Source organism: Crocodylus porosus, unplaced genomic scaffold, assembly GCF_001723895.1.
Source record: "Crocodylus porosus isolate Cpor-Errol unplaced genomic scaffold, CroPor_comp1, whole genome shotgun sequence".
In the NCBI taxonomy this organism is placed as follows: domain Eukaryota; kingdom Metazoa; phylum Chordata; order Crocodylia; family Crocodylidae; genus Crocodylus; species Crocodylus porosus.
Window position 1 is genome coordinate 249,902,904 of NW_017728886.1, and position 24,332 is coordinate 249,927,235.

General features: G+C 44.7%; 1 protein-coding gene across 2 annotated transcripts in view; it reads left to right on the plus strand.

Annotated features, from left to right (window-relative positions):
* The window catches only part of COL14A1 (collagen type XIV alpha 1 chain), a 184,646-nt gene that overhangs the window by 59,979 nt on the left and 100,335 nt on the right, over positions 1 to 24,332 (plus strand). For both annotated transcript variants that reach the window (XM_019552346.1, XM_019552340.1), the window contains exons 14-19: positions 4,624 to 4,763; positions 9,834 to 9,960; positions 13,692 to 13,831; positions 19,905 to 20,037; positions 22,581 to 22,652; positions 23,056 to 23,198. In XM_019552346.1, the coding sequence (XP_019407891.1) occupies positions 4,624 to 4,763; positions 9,834 to 9,960; positions 13,692 to 13,831; positions 19,905 to 20,037; positions 22,581 to 22,652; positions 23,056 to 23,198 (755 nt within the window). The remainder of the gene's footprint in view (positions 1 to 4,623; positions 4,764 to 9,833; positions 9,961 to 13,691; positions 13,832 to 19,904; positions 20,038 to 22,580; positions 22,653 to 23,055; positions 23,199 to 24,332) is intronic.

The following is a 24,332-nucleotide window of genomic DNA, read 5'->3' on the forward strand; positions in this document are numbered from 1 at the left end:
TTGATAAGGTTGTAATTCCAATTGCTTCTGTGGGTGGGTTGGTATTGATACCAGAAATGAATAAACAGTGATGATGACTGCACACAACCCATCCTGCTTTACTAAAGAGAGACTGGACTTCCTTTCCAGCAGGAAGGAAACAGCCAAGTCTCCCACAGTCTAGCTAGTGGTACCTCTGAAAGCAGACAGTCTGTTTGACTGTTCAGACTACCTTTAGTATTTTATTTGTTGCATTGTGATCTGTGTTGGTTCCCAACCACAGAATTGACATGCCACTTTCTTGCTGGAAAATGTAACAGTGATCTGCCTAATTTGCAAATTTGCAGTAGCATTACTTGAGTTATAGAAAAGTCAAATCTTCAGTGGTTAACAGAAGAGCAAAAAATCCCTATGCCATACTAGTGCACAATTAGCAAGTACTTTATTTTACATCTTGAGCCACTGTCAAGGAATTCACTTCAAATATTAAATAATAGGTGGCAGAATTCTCTGTCATATCACAGTTATTATTAGGGACCTACCCAAATCATGATTATGCAGATTTTGCAGAAATCATGAAATTGGGCGATCTCTGTGAAGTCTGCGGGGGAAAAAAACTTACTAAAAATAAAATGCTGGGTTCCTAGTGGGAGCCAGTAGTCCCTGCGGCCACGGAGCCCACCTGGGGAAAGGGTGGAGGGAGGCTGCCAGCAGGAAGGCAAGTATGCAAAGTGGCTGCTGCCACTGTCCCTCACCACTGATTGGCTGAGAGGGCTACCTGTTGTGCAGTCCTGCCCCTCTCCACCAATCAGTGGCGAGGGGTGGGGCCACCAGGATCCTTTAGCCAATCAAAGGCATGGGGGGTGGGGACCCAGTCATGATAAGCCCTTGAAAATGGCAGCTGGCCCTCTGATCTAGGCAGACTCCTAGTTATTATAGTCAAGAGGTTAGATTTCCAAAGGAATACAGTGAGACCGGTTAGTGTACTTTGTGATACAAGGGTGTAGGTTGTAGTTGTGTTGGTCTAAGGCAACAGAGGCAGATGAGGTTCTTTGAGTAAATCTGATATCTTTTATTAGACCAACTCAAATAGTTGGAAAAATACTTCATAGCAAGATTTCAGGTTTAAATAACCTTCATCAGGTTGAGGAACCATCAGTGAAATTAAATACATTGCACAGGTCACACATGATAGAAAGAAACAGCAGTGTACTATGGGATGGGAAAGCAGGGCATGTGCCCCCAGTCTCAATAAGGGGAGGGGTGCCAGAAGGAAGGTGTGGGGTATCTCATTCTCCTCCTCTACTCTTTTGCATTTCCCAACTCTAAATTGCAATGGCATAAGCAGTATGTTATGCAGTGCAAGGTATTCTGGGGAGTTTCTGGGGTGAAAGTAGTTTCTGGGGTGAAAGTTGCCCCGAGCAGCAGTGAACTCCTCTGCTGCTCTAGAGGACTGTGATTCCGAGAATGCTTTACACTCCATGACACACAGTGCTTGCACCTCCTGCTTGTTGCTGCTGTGCATGCTGCCTTCTGGGGAAGGGTGAGAGAGGCCTGCCTTGGGTGCATTATTGGCATGCTTTTCTTCTGGAAGGAAAAGCCAGCCCACAATACTCCTGTCCCTCCACCCAGAGGAATACCATGAAAGCTAGAAGGTGTCAGACCCCTCTCTAACGTAATTCATTTCCTTTCCCTAATGCTCCTTTCACATAGCAGATGGAGTTTGCATGTTTGTTTTGAAATTGGTTAAGCATTTCCTTACATATTTAGGCTCAAATTGGCCTAAATACTGTATGAGGTCCTGAATACTGGCTCTAAATACCATATGAAGCAATACACAAGCTAGCAGTACAACCACTGTAGCCCATTTAATGCTGTGATGAAATTTCACATGCACTCCCTTACTCCCATGTGCCAGCAGTCTTCATGAAAAGTAGCAGCATTTGGGGGGGGCTTCTGCAGGCTGATATTTATTCGCTCATACTCTTGGGCGGGGAGTGAGCATGTGAGGGCAGGAGTGAACTTAAATTTGGTCTATCTCTGAGTTTACAGTGCGGAGGAAATAATTTGCAACAAGTTTAAGGCTGGTACTAGGGCTTCTTGTACCAATAGTGGAGATAGCCAAATTGCTTCCCCCTGAAGTGAGGGGAAACAGATTTAACATAGTCTTCTTTCTGTTTACACCAATTAAGCAATATATACTGTGGGTTATGCCCTAAAGGAAGTTGCTGCTCAGAGAACACTTCATCCAAATGCAATCTTGTCTACATACAAGGAATGTTCTATATAATGGAGAGAGAAATGTGTAGCCATCAAACAGCATCTCTAATATTCTCTTTAGAGTCGCTGCATTAGTTCTCACTTTCCGAGAAATCAGGTGCCCTGTTGAAGGTTCTGGAAGGAGGTAGCCTAACCTTATAAAAGAAACTATATGGACAAATATGAGGGTAACCCAGTAGAAAGAAGGTCCATCTGAGACTAACAGAGCATTGGGCTTGTGTGGTTAAGGCATACCAGTTTCTTAGTCAGTGGCACACAGGGGAGTGATGTGGCAAGTCTCACATACAGCAGCTGTCCTTGACTTTCCAGGCTGAACGATAGGTCACTTTTGGCATGAAGCCAGAGCAAGACTTGAACTCATACCCTTGTAGCTGTAATGAGATGTCTTAACAGCTCCTGTGTCCCTGTTAAATGAAATAGCTTATTAAATAGAACAAATAGTGGATTTTTTTTCTAATATTTTTTCTAATAGTCACATGAATGCAGACTCACTGTACTCACCATCTTTTTATTTTCACTTTTGGGCAAGTGTTAGAATGTTTGAGCATCGCTAGTGTGAATATAGGTCAAAATTTGTGGTCAAATATTCTCCAAATATGAATTTGTTGTGATATATGCTTTGAATTTAGTATTTGTGATGCACTTTGGAGTTAGATGTAGAAATCAAACGTTATTGTCCATTTCTTGACTGTCTTATATGCCTTTAAAAGCTGTCATCTCTTCTAACATTCCTTGTCAGCAAGTTTTTTAGCAAACACATATGGGGCACAGATGCGGTTGAAGTAAATTCATACGAACTGAAATGTAGGATTGTGGAAAATACTGTTGAGTATAAAGCCAAGTCTACTTTCAGATACAAGCAAGATCCCAATTTCTATTTTTTCAGTTTCAATATTCATCATCACTGCCTCTTATATTTACCATTGTCTTAGACCCCCAAGTTAGCAAAGTATTTGGGGCCAGACCCAGAAAGGTATTTGGTATAAAATTCCTATTTGGGCACTTTCTCTGCTGTTGGTAAGAGCTAGGTACATAAATTGATGTCATGGGGAGTTTAGGGCTAGGTACAGACAGTCAGAAAGCCCAAAGCTGAATCAAGTCAGTCTTTGCAGTTTAGTCTAAGCTGCATGGATTAAATTGAAATGGAGGTGAAGAGATATTTCCCTTTGATTCAGGAAATGCAGCCACATGCCTGCAATGACTCGGGCCAGAAGCCAGGGAGTGCTAGAGCATGGCTCTCTGGCTGTGTTCACTTCCTCTTCCTACTGCCCCCAAGGTCTTTAGGATTTGCAGTCCAGAATTATAGCAGCAGGACTCTGCAGGATTGCTCATCACTTTTTCCTGCTTCCAGATGTCTCTGGGATTTGTAGTCCACAGATGCAGCCAGCAGTAAGTTTGGGCAGGGAAGGGGTATTTAACGCCCCCTCCCTGGCCCCAGACTCCGGATGGGGCTTGCCAGGGCAGGCAGTCCTCCCTTCCTGCAGACTGGGTTGCCTCTCCAGCCAGGCTTGCCCCTCCCCCCTTCTAGGCAACCAGCCCTCACTGCTGCAGCCAGAGAGCACAGGGGTGGGACCAGCCCTCCTCACTGGAGCAGACAGCCCAGCCCAGGGCTGGAAAGCATACTGGGATGCTGGGGGACTGATTTAACTTGAACCAGGAAGGGGTCTGGGACAGAAATTTCATAAATTGGTTTGACCCGAATCAGTTAAGTCTGATACTACATTCAACCAGGTTTATCTCAAACCAGTTTCAGCCATTTTGAAACAGGTTTATGTGCACTGAGCTTCTGTTCTCCTACAGGTTTAAACCAGTTTCTGATCACTTAAACTGATTTAAGTGTAACTTCTGTCCCTTGCCTAGGTGCCAGTGCTTTTTGGGATTTGGCTCTTAGCACATATGTAATCCCATTGAAATGAATTAGGATACAAAAGCCACCTCTACATGAGAAGCTTACGGTATAGTAGCTCATTACTACTGTGCAGCAGCTTCTTAGTACTGCACAGTAGCATTGTGGGGCATGAACTGTGACGTGACGCTACTGTACAGTAGTAATGAGCTACTGCATAGTCAGCATTACCACAAAGTTGTGTGGGGACACTATTGTGCAGTATCTCTAGGTACTACACAGTCATTTAGTACTTGGGTGTGCAAGTCCGTGTCTCATGTAGACATAAATTTTAAGCCATTGCTTTACTAATTGGAACCTGAACTGTAACTTATCATGAGACTGTTATATGGTTTAACAATGTCATATGATCATAGGAAAATAAGACTGGAAAATAGAGCTGTTCATTGTCAAGACAGCTGGTCCTTCATAGATAAAAATAGACCTATTTTCATGATTTTAATTACTTTTTTTCCAAGTGCCCTTAAGTCCACCAAGGAACTTGAGATTTTCAGACATTGGACACAGCACTGCAAGGATAACATGGGATCCTGCTTCTAAGCACGTAAATGGTTATCGTATTATGTATGTTAAAACAGATGGAGCAGAAACCAATGAGGTAAGCTATTGAAAAAGGGCTACCAATATATATATTATTTACTGTGAATAATGTAAATGAATCACATCTTTCAAGTGGTAGCAAAAATATACTTTGAATACTGAAACGTAGTGCACATAGTCATAATTCTGCTTAACTTTGACATTGGCTTCAAAGAAGAATGGCTTGAAACTCTCTGGATCAAGCTGGGGGGGGACGGGGACAGGGTGCAGGGAAGGGCACAGCAAGAGAGACCTAATTGTAGGTGTATACTACACACCACCAAAGCAGGGGGAAGAACTTGATCTAGGGTTTGCCCAAGAGCTGACAGAGGTCACGCATACACGAGACATGGTCATCATGGGCGACTTCAATTATCCAGACATCTCCTGGGAGGAACCCTCGGTCAGGTCAGATGGGTTGTGTTCCTTCCTGATCTGTGTCGAGGAGCTCTTCCTGACTCAGGAGGCAACACTCTGCTAGACTTGGTTCTGGCCAAAGGAGATGACAGATGTAAATATAGAGGGAAGTCTGGGTGACAGCGACCATGAAACCATCATGTTCACTGTCCATCACAAGGCAGACAAATCTGATAGCTGGGTTGAAGTCTTGGACTTCAAAAATGCAAATTTCAACAAGCTCAGGTCACTAGTGCAGAAGTGCTGTGGGACCAGGGACCAAAGGCAAAAGGCATGCATAGAGAGTGATCGTTCCTTAAGGATACCATCCTTGAAGCACAAAGGAAGTCCATTCCCATGTGGAGAAAAGGAAACAGAAGGGCTAGGAATCCCTCTTGGCTAAACAGGGAAATCATGGTCCTCTTAAGAAAAAGGAAATAGGCTTTTAAACAATGGAAGCTTGGGGCAGGCCCTAAAGAGGACTATACAATCACGGCCTGCACCTGTACAGAACAGATCAGAAAGGCTAAAATGGTCACTGAACCCAAATTAGCCATGAGAATCAAGGACAACAAGAAGTCCTTCTTTAGGTACACAGGGAACAGGAGGAAAACACATGGGAGTGTGGAGCCATTGCTTAACAACTCAGGACATCTGGTTACCACCACTCAGGAGAAAACTGAATTCCTGAATGGTTACTTTGCCTCAGTATTTCACTGGGCCAAAGGGAAAATCATGCCAGGTAGGGTGCAGAAGGAGCAGGGTAGGAATGGCTGTCTTCCTACAATTGCCATAGAATTGGCATATGATCAGTGAAAAAATTAGACATATGTAAGTCAGCAGGACCGGATGAACTTCATTTGAGAGTGCTGACGGAGCTGGCTGAAGTCATCGCAGAACCCTTGGCAAAACTCTTCCAAAACCAGTGGTGCTCTGGAGAGGTCCCTGAGGACTGAAAGAGGGCCAATGTTGTGCCCATCTACAAGAAGGGCAGGAGGTAGGACCTGGGTAACTATAGGCCAATTATCTCAGGGAAAATCCTGGAAAAAATCTTCAAGGAGTCTATTTGCGATAAGCTTGCAGAAAGTAGGATCCTGAATGACAGCATGGCTTCATTGCAGGCAGGTCTTGCCTTACCAACCTCATCTCCTTTTATGACCAGGTAACTCACCACCTGGACAAGAGAGGGGAGGTTGACATTGTATAACTTGACTTCCAAAAGCCTTTGATCTGGTATCCCATGATGTCCTCATGAGAAAAGTGGAGGATTATGGGCTTGAATCTGAGACAGTCAAGCGGGTGGGAAACTGGCTATTGGATAGGACCCAGAGAGTCCAAATTAATGGATCTGTGTCATCCTGGTGAGAAGTGGCCAGCAGTGTCCTACAGGGATCAGTGTTTGGTCCAGTACTTTTCAACATCTTTATCATTGATTTGGATGTGGGGGTGAAGAGCTCACTTGCTAAGTTTGCGGATGACGCCAAGTTATGGCAGAGTGTGGTCATGCTGGAAGACAGGCTACAGATACAGGCAGACCTAGACAGGTTAGCAAGCTGGGTGGAACGGAATCTGATGAAGTTCAACATTGAGAAATGTAAAGTGCTTCACCTGGGGACAAACAACCTATAGGCGTGGTGGCACCAAAATGACCAGCACCATGAATGAAAGCCACCTGGGGGTTATAACAGACCACAGTATGAATATGAGCCATCACTGCAACGTAGTAGCCAGCAGGCCTGATAATACACTGTCATGCATCAATCGATGCATCTCCAGCAAATCCAAGGAAGTGATTCTTCCGCTCAAACTCAGCACTGGTGAGACCGCAGCTGGAGGACAAGGATGTGGACAAGCCTGAGAGAATCCAGCAAAGAGCCACCCATATGATCAGAGACTTGCAGGGCAAGCCATACGAGGAAAGGCTGAGGGACCTGGGACTCTTCTGCCTGAAAAAGAGAAGGCTGAGAGGGGACTTGGTAGCAGCTTACTGCTACATTAAGGGAGTACATCAAGGGCTCGGTGAACAGCTGTTCACCAGGGCACCTTTGGGGTAAACTAGGAGTAATGGCCACAGCCTCCTGAAAGACTTTCAGACTCAACATTAGGAAAAACTTCTTCACAGGCATGGTGTCCAGACTGTGGAACAAGCTCCCTCCAAAGGTGGTGCAATCACCTACTCTGGAAATCTTCAAGAGGAGACTGGACAGTGACCTTGCTGGGATCACCTGACCCCAGTTGTCTTTCGTGCCTGGTTCAGGGGGCTGGACCCTATGAACTTCTGAGGTCCCTTCCAGCCTTACAATCTATGAATCTATGAATGTGGGCTGTGTTCGAGTGTGCCATATATGTCAGAACTGGACCTTTAAGCATCTTCCTTACATGACAACTTTTTACTTATGTGCCTAGGTTCAGTCAAGTGAACAGAACTGTTTGAGTGAATAAAGGTTTGTAGCCTAATCTGACTCTTGGCGAAATATATGGTGGGGGGGTGCGTGTGTGTGTATGTGTGTATACCTACTATATTTAAAACAACCTACTAAGAATCAGACCAGATAACAAGGCTCCAGCACTTTTCTGGATTTTGAGGTGGAAATAATTGTAAAGAGAATTTACCCAAAAGCTGACTGCTTCAGATTTTACCAAATTATATTAAATTTATTGCTATAATTTACTTAGGAGGAAAATTGGCTTACCATAGAAAGAGCATTTAGCTCATATAGGATGTCTTTTTTTTCTTTTGACAGGAAGCTATCACTTGCCTTTAATAACATATTTCATTTCTTATATTTAGTTTTCCAATCTGGCAACATCTACATTGTAACTAGAGAAGCTTTTCTTATAGCTCTGAGCTGCACAATCACTCTTAACAGGCTTGCTAAACTGAATAAAGCAAGCTTAATACAGCAATTGGACAAGAATATATTTAAAAGTTTTAAAAAAAATAATCGCAGTAAATTATTTTCTAATAAGTTAAATGTTCTTCTGGAAGACTAAGGAAAATACAGTATCTTATTTCACATAGGGGTTTTTTCTGTTTATAAAATAATTTATGGAAGTTAATTTAATAAAATAATTTATTGCAATTATTTTAGAAACAGATTGTTTAACTTTAGTTTGTACCTTTGACTTTTAAGAGTTATCAGATCTTTCCTGCCTCTGGGCTAAATATTTGTATTAAGCAGAAACAGAGTTTTCCAAGTCTGGAAAACAATGCAACTCATCAATGACAAAGATAGGAGTAGTTTTTTCAGGTATTTTAAGATTGTCAAGTAATTATGCATCATTTGACCATTCTACAGTGTATTTATAAGAGAGGGATCTGGGGCCAATCACATTCTGCTTTATGTGCCTAAATGGCAGGTACACACACACACACCGTTTGCAATTCCTGATGTGGTGAATTGGAATTACCTTGCATGTCATTGCTTGCTGAATGTAAAGCAGTAGAGGAAGGTCCACCTACCTTTTATCCTAATAGCCTATCGGTTAGGGTATCTGCCCCCAGATTGGGAGGCCCAGGTTCCAGGACCCTTTCACCTTCACTGGTAGGTTTCTTAAACAGAGTCTTAGGGTGCAAACACACAAAACCATTTTTATGACGGCACAATGGAAAAGCAAATAATACATATAATGCATATTATAAGCATATAATGAGGGTTCAGGTTGTTGCGCGACTGGGCACTTTTGCAGCTCTGCCCTTCCGTAAGGGCAAGACTGAGCAGAGCACTTTCAGAGGGCCACTCACATGTCAAAATGTCACTTTTTGTCTGCACTCAGTTTCTGCCAATTTATTGTGGCAGGTATCTGTTAACTGTCTGTTGGTCCCAGGTCTTGAGGGGTTCAATCCTGTACACCCCAGGAATTCCTGCACAGGATTGGACCCAGGAGATTCCTGGGCAAGATTGCAGAAGATTATGTAGGAAACATAATATGTTGTAGGAAACACCTCACATATTGTTGCACAAGATCAACAGGCAGGAGAGCGGGCAATATGTTTTGCCCAATGAAGCAGATAAGCTTTGCCAGAACACATCCCAGCACAGATGATTTGTGTCATGTGGTGACATCTGTTTATTCCCTTAAACTTATGGCTGCCAGATCCTATTCCAGCTATTAGACACCTAAATGTCTAAGTATGCTTTTATTCCCCCCTATTCGATTCTTTCAAAGCTATTATACAACTATTTTTGTAATACACCTTCATCTTAGCTCTACCAGCTTAGAAAAAAATACACGAAGGAGAGGAAAGACCCATTCATTTTTTGCATTCACTGGTTTTCAGGGATTTGAGCAGTACAGAGTAAGAACTCAGAGTAAAGTGTAGAGTAAGTGTTACTCTTACTCTTTCTCAGTGTAGAGTAAGATCTCACTTAAAGAGTAAGATCTCACTTAGGCACATAAGTCCCTGTAGATCCACAATATTTACCTGAAATATGTTATATCTCTTTATCATTTCCTTCAGCATATCACAGGATAGAATATGTAATTTATAATAGTTTTTGATGGATTTCGTGAACTTGACTTTATCTTCATACTTAATGTAAACTTTTCATATAGTTTGCAATTTTTTCTCTAATTAGCTGGCATTCTTTGGATGTATCTAGCCAAAAGAATTGTAGACACTGATAATGTAAATGGTTTTGTTTCCTTATAATGTATGACCCATACGCATTACAAATTAAACATTTTGCAGGTGGAAGTTGATCGCGTTTCAACACACACTCTGCAAAGTCTGACGTCTCTTACAGAATATACTGTTGCCATTTTCTCCCTGTATGATGAAGGACAGTCTGAGCCACTCACTGGCAGCTTTACTACAAGTAAGCCTCACTGCATTTTTGAAGGGTTTCCAAGACAAACTTCAATATTCATTTACTATTTTGGAAAGCAAGATTGGTAACTGCAACAGTCTTCAGTGTGACTTCAAATATATCCAGTGGTTTGCCTTTTCTGACATTTTGGGAGCATTATACTATTAAAATAGATATAGAAAATGTTGACAAATAGCGTCTGTGCCCTGGGGTTACTTTCTACCACAACGACAGACAAGAATTTCTAAATTTCTAAAAATCTGAGGACTAGACAGCTAGTGAAGCTGATATTATTGAGCAAAACTGGAATTTGCCTTCTCTTTTTAGATCATAGATTTCTTAGTAAAATCCACTCTTTAGTACCTCTTTTTTACCATTACTCTTTTAGCCATATGGAGTGGTTAAGTGTTTCCATTCATTCATCAGAAATAAGTACCAGCGTTTCTCTTTCTGGAGAAATTTGGTAATCTTTCATTTTAGTTGCTTTCTGATTACAAGACTAATCCTGCAGCTGTCACACATGCAAGTAATCTATGACATTGTTAAAATACTCATGTGAGTGCAAGTCAGCTGGGGTCCCAGGCCAGATCCAGACCAAGGGGCTCTGTAACAGGGAGCTCTTGTGCTGTTACTAGGAGAAGACTGGGGGACAAGCAGGGCCTGCAAGGGCCCTTTAAGAGTAGCGTCTTTGTGGCCTGAAGTGGGGGGAATGCAGACAAGAAAAACAATGCAGGAAGAAGACACAGGATTTTGGCTGTCACTAACAGCCCTGCTATGGGTGCAGTGAAACCAAGCAGGGCTGAATGGACCAATGAGAGAACACTGGGCGCATGCTCCATGATAGGACAGATTGGCTGGAAGGGGAGGAGCTTATCACTAGAAGAGACTTGCCTTCAGGCCAGCAGTCTCACTCTAGCCCTGTCTAGGGAAGGATGAAGACTTCCTGGGCACGCTGCTGTGGAGCCTAGAGTAGTGTTATGGAGAACCCTGGCGTGCAAGTAGCAAAGCTGCCTTTAACACCTTTTTTGGTTTTAAGTTTGCCCAAGGTGAGGATGATTTTAAGGTCAGCTTGCTCTTTGCTTTGTGGGCACATAAACAGGCTGTGTCTTTTGTTTTGCTGTGGTGGAGATAGTAAATACTGAAGGGCCGTTGCTGAAGCGGCGGTTGGGAAGCCATGCATGGGCACTGGATAGCTACTCCAGGTTTGGCCCTGCCAGAGGCAGGGCTCTATAAAGTGAGAAAGAAGAAGAGAGGGAGATGGCAGCAGAGGAACCTAGAGCTTGAGCCCTGAGACAGAGAGGGACTGAGGCCAAGAATCTGCCCAAGTGAGTGGGCCCAGGCTAGAGCCCTGCAGCCAGAGTAACCTGCGGGCTAAAGCCAAGGGGGTTGGAACCTGTACAAGAGTATGAAGGACAACTAACATCTGCAAAACAGGTGTGGCTATAGGGGAGGATGGAGGCCACAATTGGAGCCCTTAAGGCTTGATTGTGGTCACTAGGGTCACAAGTTGTGACCACTGAGTTTGATTCAGGCCAGCAGGGTACAAGTAGTTTTTGACTGGGTACGCGAGCCTCCCACAGAAAAACAAGCATGTGGAAAGAGGACTGGGTGAGTTCTTTCACTGAGTGAGACTAAGGAGCCCACTCCAGGACCCAGGGGCAGCTTCTCAGTCAACAGAAAATGAACATCAGGGCATGGCAGGAGAGATAGAAATAGAGATTATATGGACAACCTAGAGTAGGGGCAGGATTAGGGTGTTACAGCAGCCCTCAGGGTGCATTCTCTCACAGGCAGCCCAGGGCACAGGGGCAGCTACTATTGCCACTGCCATACTGGTGAAAAATCACGGGGCAGTGGGTCCAGAGGCTGTGAGAGCTCCAGAGGTGGTAGCAGTGGTGGGCCTGGCAGTGGTGAGGGATCTGGAGGAGGAGGTTAAAGATCTGCCAGCAGCAGAGGTGGGTCTGGGGCAGGGATCTGGAGGCAACAGCAGTGAGCCAAGCTTGCTAACAACTTCTGTGGCTTTCAGGGCCAAAGTTCCTTGAAGTCTGCAGCAAGCCATGTCCCTCAACTTCTAGTGACCTGCCAGTAGCCTGGCAGGCTGGATAGAGAGGTTTCACGGGCTGCATCTGTCCCACAGACCATATATTTGATAGCCCTGATGTAAAGGATCAATTTATTTTTTTATCCTTTCTTCCACCAAAGGAGTAAAACAAATTTTGTGTGGTGACAGGTTTGTGAGCCTGTAATGTAGTAACTTTTGAAGGCTGCATCTAATTAATTCCAAAGTTTCAGGGAGTATTTTATATATGAGTAACCACAACCATGTTGATTTGAGGGAAAAACCAGAAAACTCCAACATTTGGAACATATGGCGCTCTTGGCTTTTCAATAATAGCCATCAGACACCTCTACAATTTTCTGTAGATCAAAGAATTCACTGATGGCTCTAACAGACATTTTCAGCATAATAATATTTCTATCCCATTTCAGTCCAGTTTCCTAATAGAGCATAATGTGTTGACACACTGAATTATTTATAACTCTGAAAAATAACACTGGGTGCAGAACAGGGCCTTCCCTAACGGGGGGGCGCAAATTGGGGTGACCACCCTGGGCTCCGCGGAGCTGGGCGGAGCAGCAGTGGCATGGAGCTGGGTGCAGCAGCAGCTCTGCGTTCAGCCACTTGCTACCCCTCCCCACCGCCACCACTGCTGCCGCCATTGGTGGTGGCAGCAGCTTCTTCAGGTCTTGGGCCCGTGGGATCAGAGTGAGGGCAGGGTGCTGTATGAACTGATTTGCTCTGAGCCCTGCACCTTGCTTGGGTCAGCTGTGGTGCAGAGAGGGGGAATGTGGAGAACTACTATTGGAGGAAGGAGCAATGGGGAGATTGGTCAGAGTTATTAGGAGCCTCTGCATTAGGAGGGAATGGAGCAGTGGCATATAGGGAATTTTTGGATTACAAAATTTGTCTGAGGGTGCAGTAATCCTGGATTATGGAAACTAAATACCTTTGTTAGCCATCTCTGGTGCATTTTGGGGCATGGACAGAACTGCAGCTCCCCACTGTAACTGAGTATGTTTTGCAGGAAATGTTCTGAGTTACAACGATCTCCCGGACCAAACAGAAGTTCACTGTTGGATTCGGGGGGAGGGGAATGTGGCTGCTGACTGGGATCCTGTAGCTGGTTTTCCTTAGCAATGACCCCTACTCCCTTCCAGCCTGTCTTGTTTTCAGAATGGGAGGGGGAAAGGGAACAGAAAAAACTTATTCTAGGGGGTCCCCAGCCACTACTGGAAGGTGAAGTGGGTGTACTGGAGCTCCCCTCCCCCTCCGCACCTCAAGGGGGCTCCAGTACATCAGGCCTGCTCTCCAGAGGGAGCTGAAAAAAACCCAGTCCCTCCACTCCCTTTCTCCGCTCCCATTCTGAATACAGGCTGGGAGGCAGCTCAGACAGAGGACATTCTGTTATGAAATGTCTTCAGCTGACCCCTTGTGCAACGAGGGTTCAGATTTTCACACGATTGGCCATTTTTTTTAGGCAGTCTGCAGCTGTACAGTTGTATTTGGTCATGGCTCTGGACTGTTTTCTGTGTCCAAATTGAGCAAAAATTATCACGTCTATCCCCATGGTTTGCATAAGCAGTTTCAGCTAACAGGTGTATTTTAAATGTCATTTTGTATAGTTTTAAGCCTTAAAAAAATGGTCATCCTTTTTGTTTTGCCTCATGTTGTTTTGCAGAAAAAGTTCCAACCCCTCGGTACTTGGAAGTAAATGAAGTAACAACAGATAGTTTCCGAGTCAGCTGGAAGCCCACTTCCTCTGATGTAGCTCTGTACAGATTGGCCTGGATTCCCCTTGATGGAGGTGAACCTGAAGAGGTGAGTTTTCTTGACTCTCCAAGGGTGTTGGTATAGAGGAAATTTCACACTGAATGATCTGTTACAGAAAAACTAACTGAAATGATATTGAAGGTCTAGCAATTTGACTCATTTAGAGAACATGGCCTGCCATGAAGCCTTACAAGGTAAATCATGTCAATATTACAGCTTCTTTTGTGGACAGGGCTTTTGGGGGAAGAAAAACATGGGAATTATCTATCTGATTTCTAATATAATTGTCACCAAAGAAACTGCCTTGCTATCCTCTGCTACTTCTAGCTTTTGGGGTGTTGTCACTCTCCCTTTCTCAAGAAAAAGTTGGTGGGGGGAATAGGGAAAAAAGCCTGGTAAGGGGGCCCAGGCCCAGATAAAGAAAAAGAAAATCATGCTTTAAGTTTGTCCCATAACTTGGAAGCCATAAAACCACTCATCAAATGGCAGCCGTGAAACATTTAACAAAGCAAAATTCATATACAATGGCCTTGTCTACCCGAGATGCCGACTGTGCAGTTTTTACTGTTCAGTCATTTAGTACTTGTATAAACAAGTAAATGACTACGCAGTAACCAGAATTACTGCTCAGTAGCATTGCCGAACGACTTTATTGTAATGCTGACTGCACAGTAGTCCAAGACTAGTGCGCACACAGTAGTGTTGCATTATGCTTTCTGCCATGCAATGCTTCTGCGCAGTAGTCATGGGCTACTGTGCAGTCAGCGTCTCATGTAGATGCAGCCAATGAAAACAAAAAGGATAAATGACCATAACTTCCCTAGTTCTTTCTTCCTCCTACGCTCTGCTATTAATTCTGCATCTTTAAATATCTCTTCCCATTCCTGTGCTTTTCTTCTGGATAATTGATCAAATGACTTTTCATTTTAAAAAAATGCTTTTTTTTGTTCTCTGTTGCAAGATCTTTTCCCTTATTTGCCTGTTCTGCCTCAGTGTTTACCTTCAGCTGTCTTTCCATCTGTCCCCATTCTTTTCAATTCATTTTTGCTGTTCTGATTATACCCTTATTCCACTGCTTATTCATCTCTCCCTTGTCCTCTGCACTACCATTTTCCAGCTGTTAGCTTCCTCCACTTGACCAACCAGTCACTCCTGGCCCTCTTTTTGCAGATGGCTGAACTGTGGAGTGCTAGAGCCTCCCTGCATTTTCTCCTTATGTACTGTGCTAGCCAGATGCAAGGAAGGTAGCACTGATGAAGCTGAGTTGTGTGTAGTACATTTCCTTTCTCCACTGAACAGACAACAACATAGGAAGCCTGGGGCTTTTCTGCAAATAAGCCTTGCCTGATTTCTGCCATCTTCACTTGGCAGGAGAGGCTTCTGCAAACACTGAGAGAAATTCATAGGGTGAGCAAGCAGAAATGAGCATGCAAGTGAGTTAGCTAGCTGACTCAAGCATTAAAATTTCACTTCACAACAGATGGGTTAGCATTCCTTTTTTCGGACTGAATTTTAACTATGATGATTTCTGGTCAGTAGTCTGAAAATGTGGATGGATGCTTGTGAAACTTTTTGACCTTCGTCTGTTTTTTTTGTACTGGGGTTTATTTTTGTTCTTGTGGTGTTCTTTTGATCATTTTGCATTCCTACATACAACTAAGTCATCAAGAAATACTTCAGGTTTTGGGGTTCCCCACTCCACAGGGAGATGGTTCATTCTTTGGGAAATCTGGAATGCTAGGACATCTTTACGTTTTAATGTATGAAAATTACCCAGGTTCCTTTCTTGTTCTCCTGAGATGACCTCTGTAATGGGGTCAGGCAGGTTAGCACAATACCTTCAGGCTGCTGCCTCTTTGAACTCCTTTCCTGGCTGAAGGATCAATCATGCAGGGAAACAAAACGCCCACCTTCATTCCCAAATGTGGGCTGGGTGGAGTCATGGAGTGATGTGCAAGATGGTGTGAATTATACTTCCCCAGGCCTCTTTACACCCACTTTGCTGGTGTATATGCAAGTTTGGACTGATATAAGTTATGCCCCAAATAGCTGCAATAAGAGTTTAAAATGTACATGTTAAAAAGTGTCCCCTGCTGTGTATGTAGAAGTTAGGGGTGCTCATTATTACACTTTCATCCTGACTGCTTTTCTTCTTGCATTTCCTCCTTCTGGCCCTTCCATTTGTTAGTTACACCAGACAGAATCCCTTAGGTTTCCCCTGTAACTTCTGCAGGCAAGAGTAGGAAATGCTGGCTAAGCAAGGGGAGGAGGTGGCAAAAAGTATGTATTGGTGAGAGGGTGGAAGCAAGCAGGGTGGAGATGACCCTAGTGCAGGGGCCTGGCCACAGGAACCCCCTGGTTCCTGGGAACAGCCACCACAGCTGCCCCAGCTTGCCTTGGCCCTAGCCTTACCCACCCAAAGCTCCCCTCCAGGGACTAGGGCCAGGGCAGGTGCTGCGTAGAGCTGCTGTACTGCAGGCTCGCAGCCAGCTTGGCTCCAAGTGCTGTCTGGTGTCTGTTCCCAAGGATGGAGGGGCTCCCATGGCTTGGCTCTTGTGCTGGGGGTGACTCTACTCTGCTCGTGCTGTGCCTGGCATGCAGGGAGGCCAAGCCTGGAGCCGGGAGGCCTTTGAGCCTGGTGTCCTGCCCCGGCCAGGTGGTGTCCCCTCATTGGCAGGGTGGCTGTGTCCCATGGCTACAGAGCTGCATGGGCCAGGCTAGGCCCCAGCTCAGATGCTGCTGGGCACTCCCACCCACCAACCAGCCAGCTGTAGCCTGATCCTGCAGAGCCCCAGGGCAGCCCTGTTTCCATCCCAGTCCCCAACTTCCCAGGGGGCCGGCTTGCCTGTGGCACCTCCTCCCGCACCTGCTTCTCCCTGCACCACCCGGACCCTGCCCTGAGCGCTCTGCTCTGGTGCTCTGCTTGCCAGTGCTGCTCCTGCCAAAGTGGGATGTAGGTCTGTTTGCCTGAGCCCTTCCTCCTAGCCCTGGGCCTGGGTATTCCCTTCTCCAGGACCATCAGGGAGGCCTGATGGCTGCTGGTGGGGTGTTGCTGCCTCTCTCTGCTGGACCCTGCCCTGCACTAGCGGGCCCGAGCCACAGACAGTAATGGTGGGACATGTTGGCACTCTTTTTGTCTCTCTCCTCTTTTTGTCTTTCTTTTTTCGTTTCTTCTTTTTCTTTTTTCTCTCCTTTTTCCTCCTCTCTGTTTTTCTGTCTCCCATCTTTTGTCTCCTCCTTTTCTTTTCCTCTTGTCCCTTTTTTCTCTCTCCCCTTTTCTTTCTTTACCTCTTTCCTTTGTCTTTCCTTCTCTCTTTTTTTCTCTTTTTCACCCCTCTCTCATCACAACATGCTTAACAAAAAAGAATACACAAGGACAAAGGTAGTTCTGACAGGGGTGGTCACATGATCGGTTACTGTACCCACCCACTCCTCTGTCTAGGGCAATGTGTCCTGCCTCACCTCCTACAACTTGTTGTAATAAATTTGATGTAAAATGCAGGAGGCAGCCCATTATGTGCCCTGATGCCTGGGTCATTACACATGGCTCCGACCTACCCTATACCATGTCCCATGCCTTTCAGAGTGCCTCACACTGTGACCCGTCTCACAGGGGACTCTCACTTCCCCCTGGAGCTCACCGTCACAGTGCCCTCATACTGGGCTCCAAACTCATGCCCCCTCACTGGCACTCACTCATTCACACCCCCTCGCTGGGGTTACTCCACTGCCCTCTCACTGAGGCAGTAACTCACAACCCCTCACTGGGGCTAACTCCCTGTACAGCTTGTGGGGCTAGGCTATACACAGACCTTCAGGTCACCCTTGTGGCCATATTCTGCATGCCCCCAGTGCAGCCCTTCAGGTCGCTCCCCTGCAACCCTACTCTGCACCAGTACTGTGCAGCCCTTCCGGCCACCCTTGTGGCCCTACTCTATATGGCCCCTCCCTGGGACCTCAGGGTCTTACATCCCATGGGCTCGGGTGTCTGAAGATGTGCCTGGCTCCCAACTGCCTCCCTACTACCCACTAAGTTGTGGGGCCTGGGGCTATAAAGCACCCCTTGCTCACCTTTCACTGGGAAGGCAACTGGCATGGCATTTCCTGGGGACCACCCCACCATGGGTTTCATAGATTTCATAGACATTAGGGCTGGAAGGGACCTCGGGAGATCATCGAGTCCAGTGGACCCACCATGCCATCCTAGCCCAGCAAAGTATAGTTTTTAGTCATGCCCCAAGACCAGGAGCTTCCTACCATCCCCATAGCTCCTGCCCTTACATCCAAGGACGTTCTGAGCAGCTGCTTAGCTGGGTGGTGTTCTGGCCAGCAGCAGACTGCTGGCTCAGCCCTGAGGGCCTGAGTTGAAATGGAGGCTATTCAGCCCCCTCCTCCAATCACACGGCTCTCCTGCAGTCATATGACTGCCTCATCAGGACTGGTCTGCACCTGTCAGCTACCCTGCTGCCACTCTAAGCCTTAAAGTGGCAGGCACCAAGGGTGCTGTGCCACAGTAGAATCTGAAGTTTTATTTATTGTCACCACCAGGTTTCAAATTTTTAGAAAACCTGGTATTTACTGTAAAAAAAAGCAACATTTATGATTATTGACTATATTCATATGCTGTGTGTCCTGCCCTTGTTTTGTTTTTCTGGCATGCTGGCACTCTGGCCAAAAAGCATTGCCTACCCCGGTGTAGGAAATTGAGAATGGTTTGATGAGCCTGGTGGAGAGCTGTGGGGGATCTGAGAGGAGGTGTTAGTTATAGAATTTAGAATCCATCCAGTCCTTTACACTCACCTCTGAATTTGTCCAAGAAACATCTGTGCTAAAATGTGCAGGCTGCCAAATCCAGCACTTTGTAGCCAAAGAGCAGTCCTATCTCTTTCCCCTCACCAGAACTGGGAGAGATGTCTCTTTTTCTGCAGAGCCCAGGGGGCCTATGATACTTCCTTTCACAGGACACTGTCTACCACAGCAAGTTTTTCCTGGACTGGTGCCCATTTGTTCATTAAGAAACTTTCACGCTACAGCATGTCTTTAAGCATCGAATAAAGTTTAATGTGCTACTTGCTGAGTGCCTAGAATGCTTGAGGTTGAATTCATAGCTCCACATGCTGTTTGGGTCAGTTATGTTTCCCCTCTTGTGACAATGTGATGGCCACCTTTAAAAACTTGCCATTATAGCCTAGCAGCAGCCACCCTGCCCCACACAAAACCAGGGGCACCTGCCCCTCCCCCATGTCCTCCTAGGGTGCGCGCAGCAGCGGGAGTCGCCCCCCCCCGCATTCCCTGGACAATCTGCGGTTCTGTCCCACACCCTGCCCTGGCCTGGCCCAACCCCTGCCTCAGCCTCACTCCCACTCCCTCCCTCACCCCAGAGCCCTCAATCTACCTCTCCTGAAACCCTTCCCTTCCCCCTTCCCTTCTACCACGACAGACTTACCAGCTGGACACTGCTTTTTAAGCTGCCGGGCTGCAATCAGAAATTGGATTGATATTGGCCAATGTACCTCCTTAAAAATCAGTTATCTGTATCAGCCCCAGAAATCTCTATCAGTGCATCCCTACTGATTGCTATAACCTTGCTGAGGATAGATGATTAAGTGAAATGTTGGGGAATTGAATATAAGTAGCTAAATGTTCCTAGTGGAATGGGAGCTTGATTTATCCACTACTCAGTTAATAAGTGTTTTAGGGCATCATGTTATTTGAGATAAGACAGATAGATTAAGATGATTCTTTAGTGTTATGTCACTTTACTTGTGAGTAACTTGAGTTTTAGTGACTGCTTTCAAATGAAATATACTTGAGCAGCCTTAACATGTAAGTTAAAGTTTTTATATGGTAAAAGTATACAGTTACATATCAGAACATTAAGATGGCCATAGAATAACTCTATTTTTTAAATAGATTAACAATGTCTCTTCTAATCTTGATATACGGACTGAACAAATTACTAGTGAGTAGTTTTGGCATATTGTATTGTGTGTGTGTGTGTGTGTATGTATTTGGTGCTGTCGTTCTATCTTTTCTGTTACTCTGTTAAGTTTTCATCAAGTTTGTCAAACAGAGCAGCAAGAAATGTGCCTCTCTAGATATTGCTCTTTATTTTTTTTAGGCCGTCATAAATGGAAACCAGGACACACATGTTATCGAGGGTTTGTTACCCAATACAGAGTATGAAGTTTCTTTGCTGGCAGTTTTCAGTGATGAAAGTGAAAGTGATGTTGTTGCTGTTCTTGGAACGACACGTAAGGCAAACTAATAATTGTGCTTTTGTATAGACATGTATGTTCTAAGTGTAATGTATAAAGCTTTTGTTTTAAATATAGTCTATTTACTGACTAGTGTTTAATACTGAAAAATACAGTGACTGGTCATGCAGGTTAAGTCTGTTTTAGGGCTTTTGTTAATGGGTTTTTTGTGGTAGGTGGCATCCAGTCAAGAATGATGATTGGCTCCCTTTCCAGCTTGGTACTATTAGCAAATTCAGGCTACACCATTTGGGCTCAGAGTAGTGATTCTCAACCAGCCTTTGGATCCTGGGATGCTGCCAGATCCTTTGAAGGCTGCTGGCAGGTGTTGAGAAAATAAGCAGATAAGCACAACCTCAGGCTTGTCCTTGCCTGGCTGATCTTCTACCCTCACTTTCCATCCACTCTGAAAGGAGGTAAGCACTATAATATCTAAATTAGCTTTTGAGATTGAGTGCCAGTCAATTCACAAGAGTTATGGAGGGGTGCCTCAAGTCCAGTGAAGGGTGCCTTGAGTCCAAAAAGGATGAGAACCCCTGGCTCTTTGGTCCTACGTGTCAGTTTTTGGTTTTGGGACAGAGTATTGTATCAGAATCTGTATTCAATTTATCTTGTGAATAAATATTTTAATTTACTGGTACTTTCCAGACATTTCATTGGAAAGAACCGGCATCTAATCCAGAGAATTATCATTTAGACATATTGAAATTTGCACTGTTTTACAGCACCTGTAGGATTTGCCCCAAAAAGTTCATATCAGGGCCCAACAACTGGCAATCAAAGGGGGAAAAAGTATGTAGAAATGAGCATGTCAACTTATAATGGGCATTGTGGCCAACCCTTTCATACCTAGTGCTTGGAGACTCTGACTTGGTTAAGCATGTAAGCACGTACTTAAGTGCTTTGCTGAGTATAGATGGAATGCTGAAGCAGACCAGGCGATCCCACTGAATCCGTAGTTAGGTGTTTTTTATACCTGAGTTCCACAAAACTCTCTTTGGAAATGTAATCATGATCCTGACAGCTGTCCTCTCTCTGTGTATGCGCAGACGTTATACTTAGATCAACTTAACTAGGGTTAGGTCAGTCCCAGTGCTGATCTCTACAGATGTTTGGGGAGGCTAGATCAGGCAAAGAATGGCCTGATCTAACTTAGTACACCAATATAACAAATATCTGTACATGTTTGGAAAGTCCAGCTGCTCACCCCAGCTCTGGATCTGCATTTTTCCTAATCCCCCACCCCGACCAAATTGTTTTTAGACCTCCAACAACCCCTCCTGCAGACCTGGCAGCCACTGCCACTGATCCTACCAACCCACCCCTCCTGCACATCCACTTGCCCTTCTGATCCTGCCCATCCATCTCCCAACCTTGATTTACTTAGATCGCATTCCCAGAGTGGCTCCTACCACTAGCAAACATCTTCACTAGCAGGGCCTAACCTATAGGTGAATGGCTTAAAGTAAGCCACATGACTGTAGATTGGGTCCCAAATATTTCTGGACATTCCCTCTGTCTTTCTCTGCTTTCATTCATCTCTCCCTCCTTTAACCAGTGCTTTTATTACATACCTGTTTCTAAACTGGGTTTACTCTGAAACTGTTAAAAAGCATCTACTTCCCAGGTAATTTTCAGGCTAATTTTAATCCTGTTTTTTAGAGTTCATCTTTAATAGTCATTGCTCCCTTTTTTCTCCAGAAGACACATTTAGACATGAAAAATAAAGTATCTTTGGCCTACGGTGCTTTGTTTGTAGGAAAACAATCTACTTTGAACTGAATGGGAGGGTTTTTTTTTGTGTTTTATGCTAAATAAAACCCTTATGAAAATAATGGAAAAGCACATGTGCAACAATTTATTTCTGGGAAATAGAACAGATTTATTAGATAGTGAAGCTATTTGATTTTTTTTAACTTACTATATTAAAATGATATCACTATGAATTACAGTTGAAAGTTTGCTTAGGATATGGTTGGTATGATATGAACTATTGTGGGTGCAACAACATGTGCAAGTAATGCACCTGAATAAACTTCAATAAACAGCTGTCACTGTTTACATATGCATTGCAGCAGAGTAAATAACTCCACTGTAGGGTAGTACTTGTATCAGGCAGTACTAACCTACAGTGGACTTAATTAGTTTACTCTGGCCTAATAGTGATGCACATGTAGATGGTGACATTTTACTTACTGTGAAGGTAATTAGTCAACTCCACAGTAAAGCATGCATGTAGATGTCTCTAGTGTGTGTCTTGTTTCTTCTGTGAAAAAGAAATAATTTTTTTTAAAAAAATGAAACCCATTATATAACATTCTTTAAATGCTAATGAATAAATTATAATTTCTTTTCTTGGGTACTGACTTGGTTCAGTAAGTGAAATTTACTTTCTGTTCTAAATTTTAAGAATTATTTGATTGTAACAAAGCGATAATAATAATATAGTATCTATAACTATCATATATTAACATAACTGACAGGCATTAACAATTTCCTTTTCAAAATGAAATGTTAATGACTAGAGCATTTTTTTTCAGTTGCAATTGCTACTACAGTGCCAACTCCCATTACCACTGCCAGTACTACAGCATCCAAGCTCACAACAGCAGGTAAATAAAATGAAATATCAATTTACTTAAAAATGACACTGAAATCAAGCATTTCAGGCCATACTCAAGAATGCAAACTAACAGATTTAATTGTTCTTGTCTATGAGTTTTTTTCTTAAAGTCCTGCCCTTTAGTGTGCTTTGAATTATTCTAAAACCCCTAGAACCAAGGTAATATAAATAAATCAGTCAGGGATATTTTATAGAGTGTTTATGGCAACTTTTTATTCCTGTGTTACCACTACTAAGTCCAATTGTGCTCCTAATGAAATTTACAACAACCACATGATTCAATAAAAATGAGATGGGCCCTTTTAGATTAGTAATAATTTATACAACCTCTTTATAGTAAGTCATTTCAAAAAGAGAATTTTAAAACAGGACTGATGGAATATTTCTTTTAGTGTTTCGAACTGGAATCAGAAACCTCATTATAGATGATGAAACTACCTCCAGCCTGAGGGTGAATTGGGATATTTCTGACTACAATGTTCGTCAATTCCGAGTGACTTACCTCGCTGCCAATAGTGATCGAGCAGAGGAAGCGGTAAGAATGGCCTGCATGACCTTCCCATATGACTCTTTGGAATTTCTAGAAGCTTGAATAGTTTCAAAGGTCCTGATTCTGACCCTGCATCTGACCTACAGGAGGCACTATCAAGGGCATAACTGGGCAGTCCTGTGCCTTGGTAAATGGTAATTCAAAGAGTGTGTCTATGCTGCTTTCCTGTCACTCCTCAGGGTACCTCTACTGAGCATACTCCACATGCAACAAACCACTAATGAGGCTTCAAACTGGTGTTAAGGGTCATCCCCACCACTCAAGCAAAGTATGAAGCCTTACACTACCCCTACCCAGCCCCTGAGTGTCAGGATCAGGCCCTGTGCTGCCTGTAGAGCTTCCCACAGATCTCGAGAGAGCTTTGTGGCCCGAATGATATGATATAATGGGCCAGATCTGATCTGTGGGCCAGGAGCTGAGTGCCCCTGCTGTATACTAAATGTTAAAAAAATAGGGATGCATGGATAGATTTTTGGGGGTGATACCAATGGCCCATTATTAACAAGACATATTGGCCAATACTGATCCAATTGCCAATATGGATCAGCAGGGGCAAGTGCTGCACAGTCAGGGCAGGGCATAGGACAGAGCTGTGAGCAACTCATTCAGGGGATGGGGGGGAGGGGCTGGCTGCTCCTGCTGCTGTTTGCACCCCCAGTGGAGGCATGAGGGACTTGTGCCCTCCAGATCTGTGCATGGGGTGGCAGTAGGCTGCTGCTGTGGGGTGGTGGTGGGCTCTTTCCAGCTTGAGGGCTTGGTCAGGGCTGTGCTCAGGTGGAGGTGCTGGGAGGGGAGGGTCATGTGGGGGCCTACAGTGAATTTTGGGGTGGCCGTAGCCCATCCTGTAGCCCTCCCTCCCCACACTGCCACCACGGCCCAGAACATAGCTCCAGCCTAGCCCCTACCACCAGGAAGAGCCTGGAGCAGCCCCCTGCCCCAGCCTGCCTTCAGCCTGTGCACAGATCTAGGGGGCACATGCCCCTCATGCCTCCTCTGGGGGTGCACATAGCTACCTCTCTCCCCTCTCTGTACTCCCCCATGAACCATTCATGGCTCTGTCCTACACCCCACCCCACCCTGGCTACGCAGTGCCTTCCCCTGCCTCCCCTCCCTCGCTGT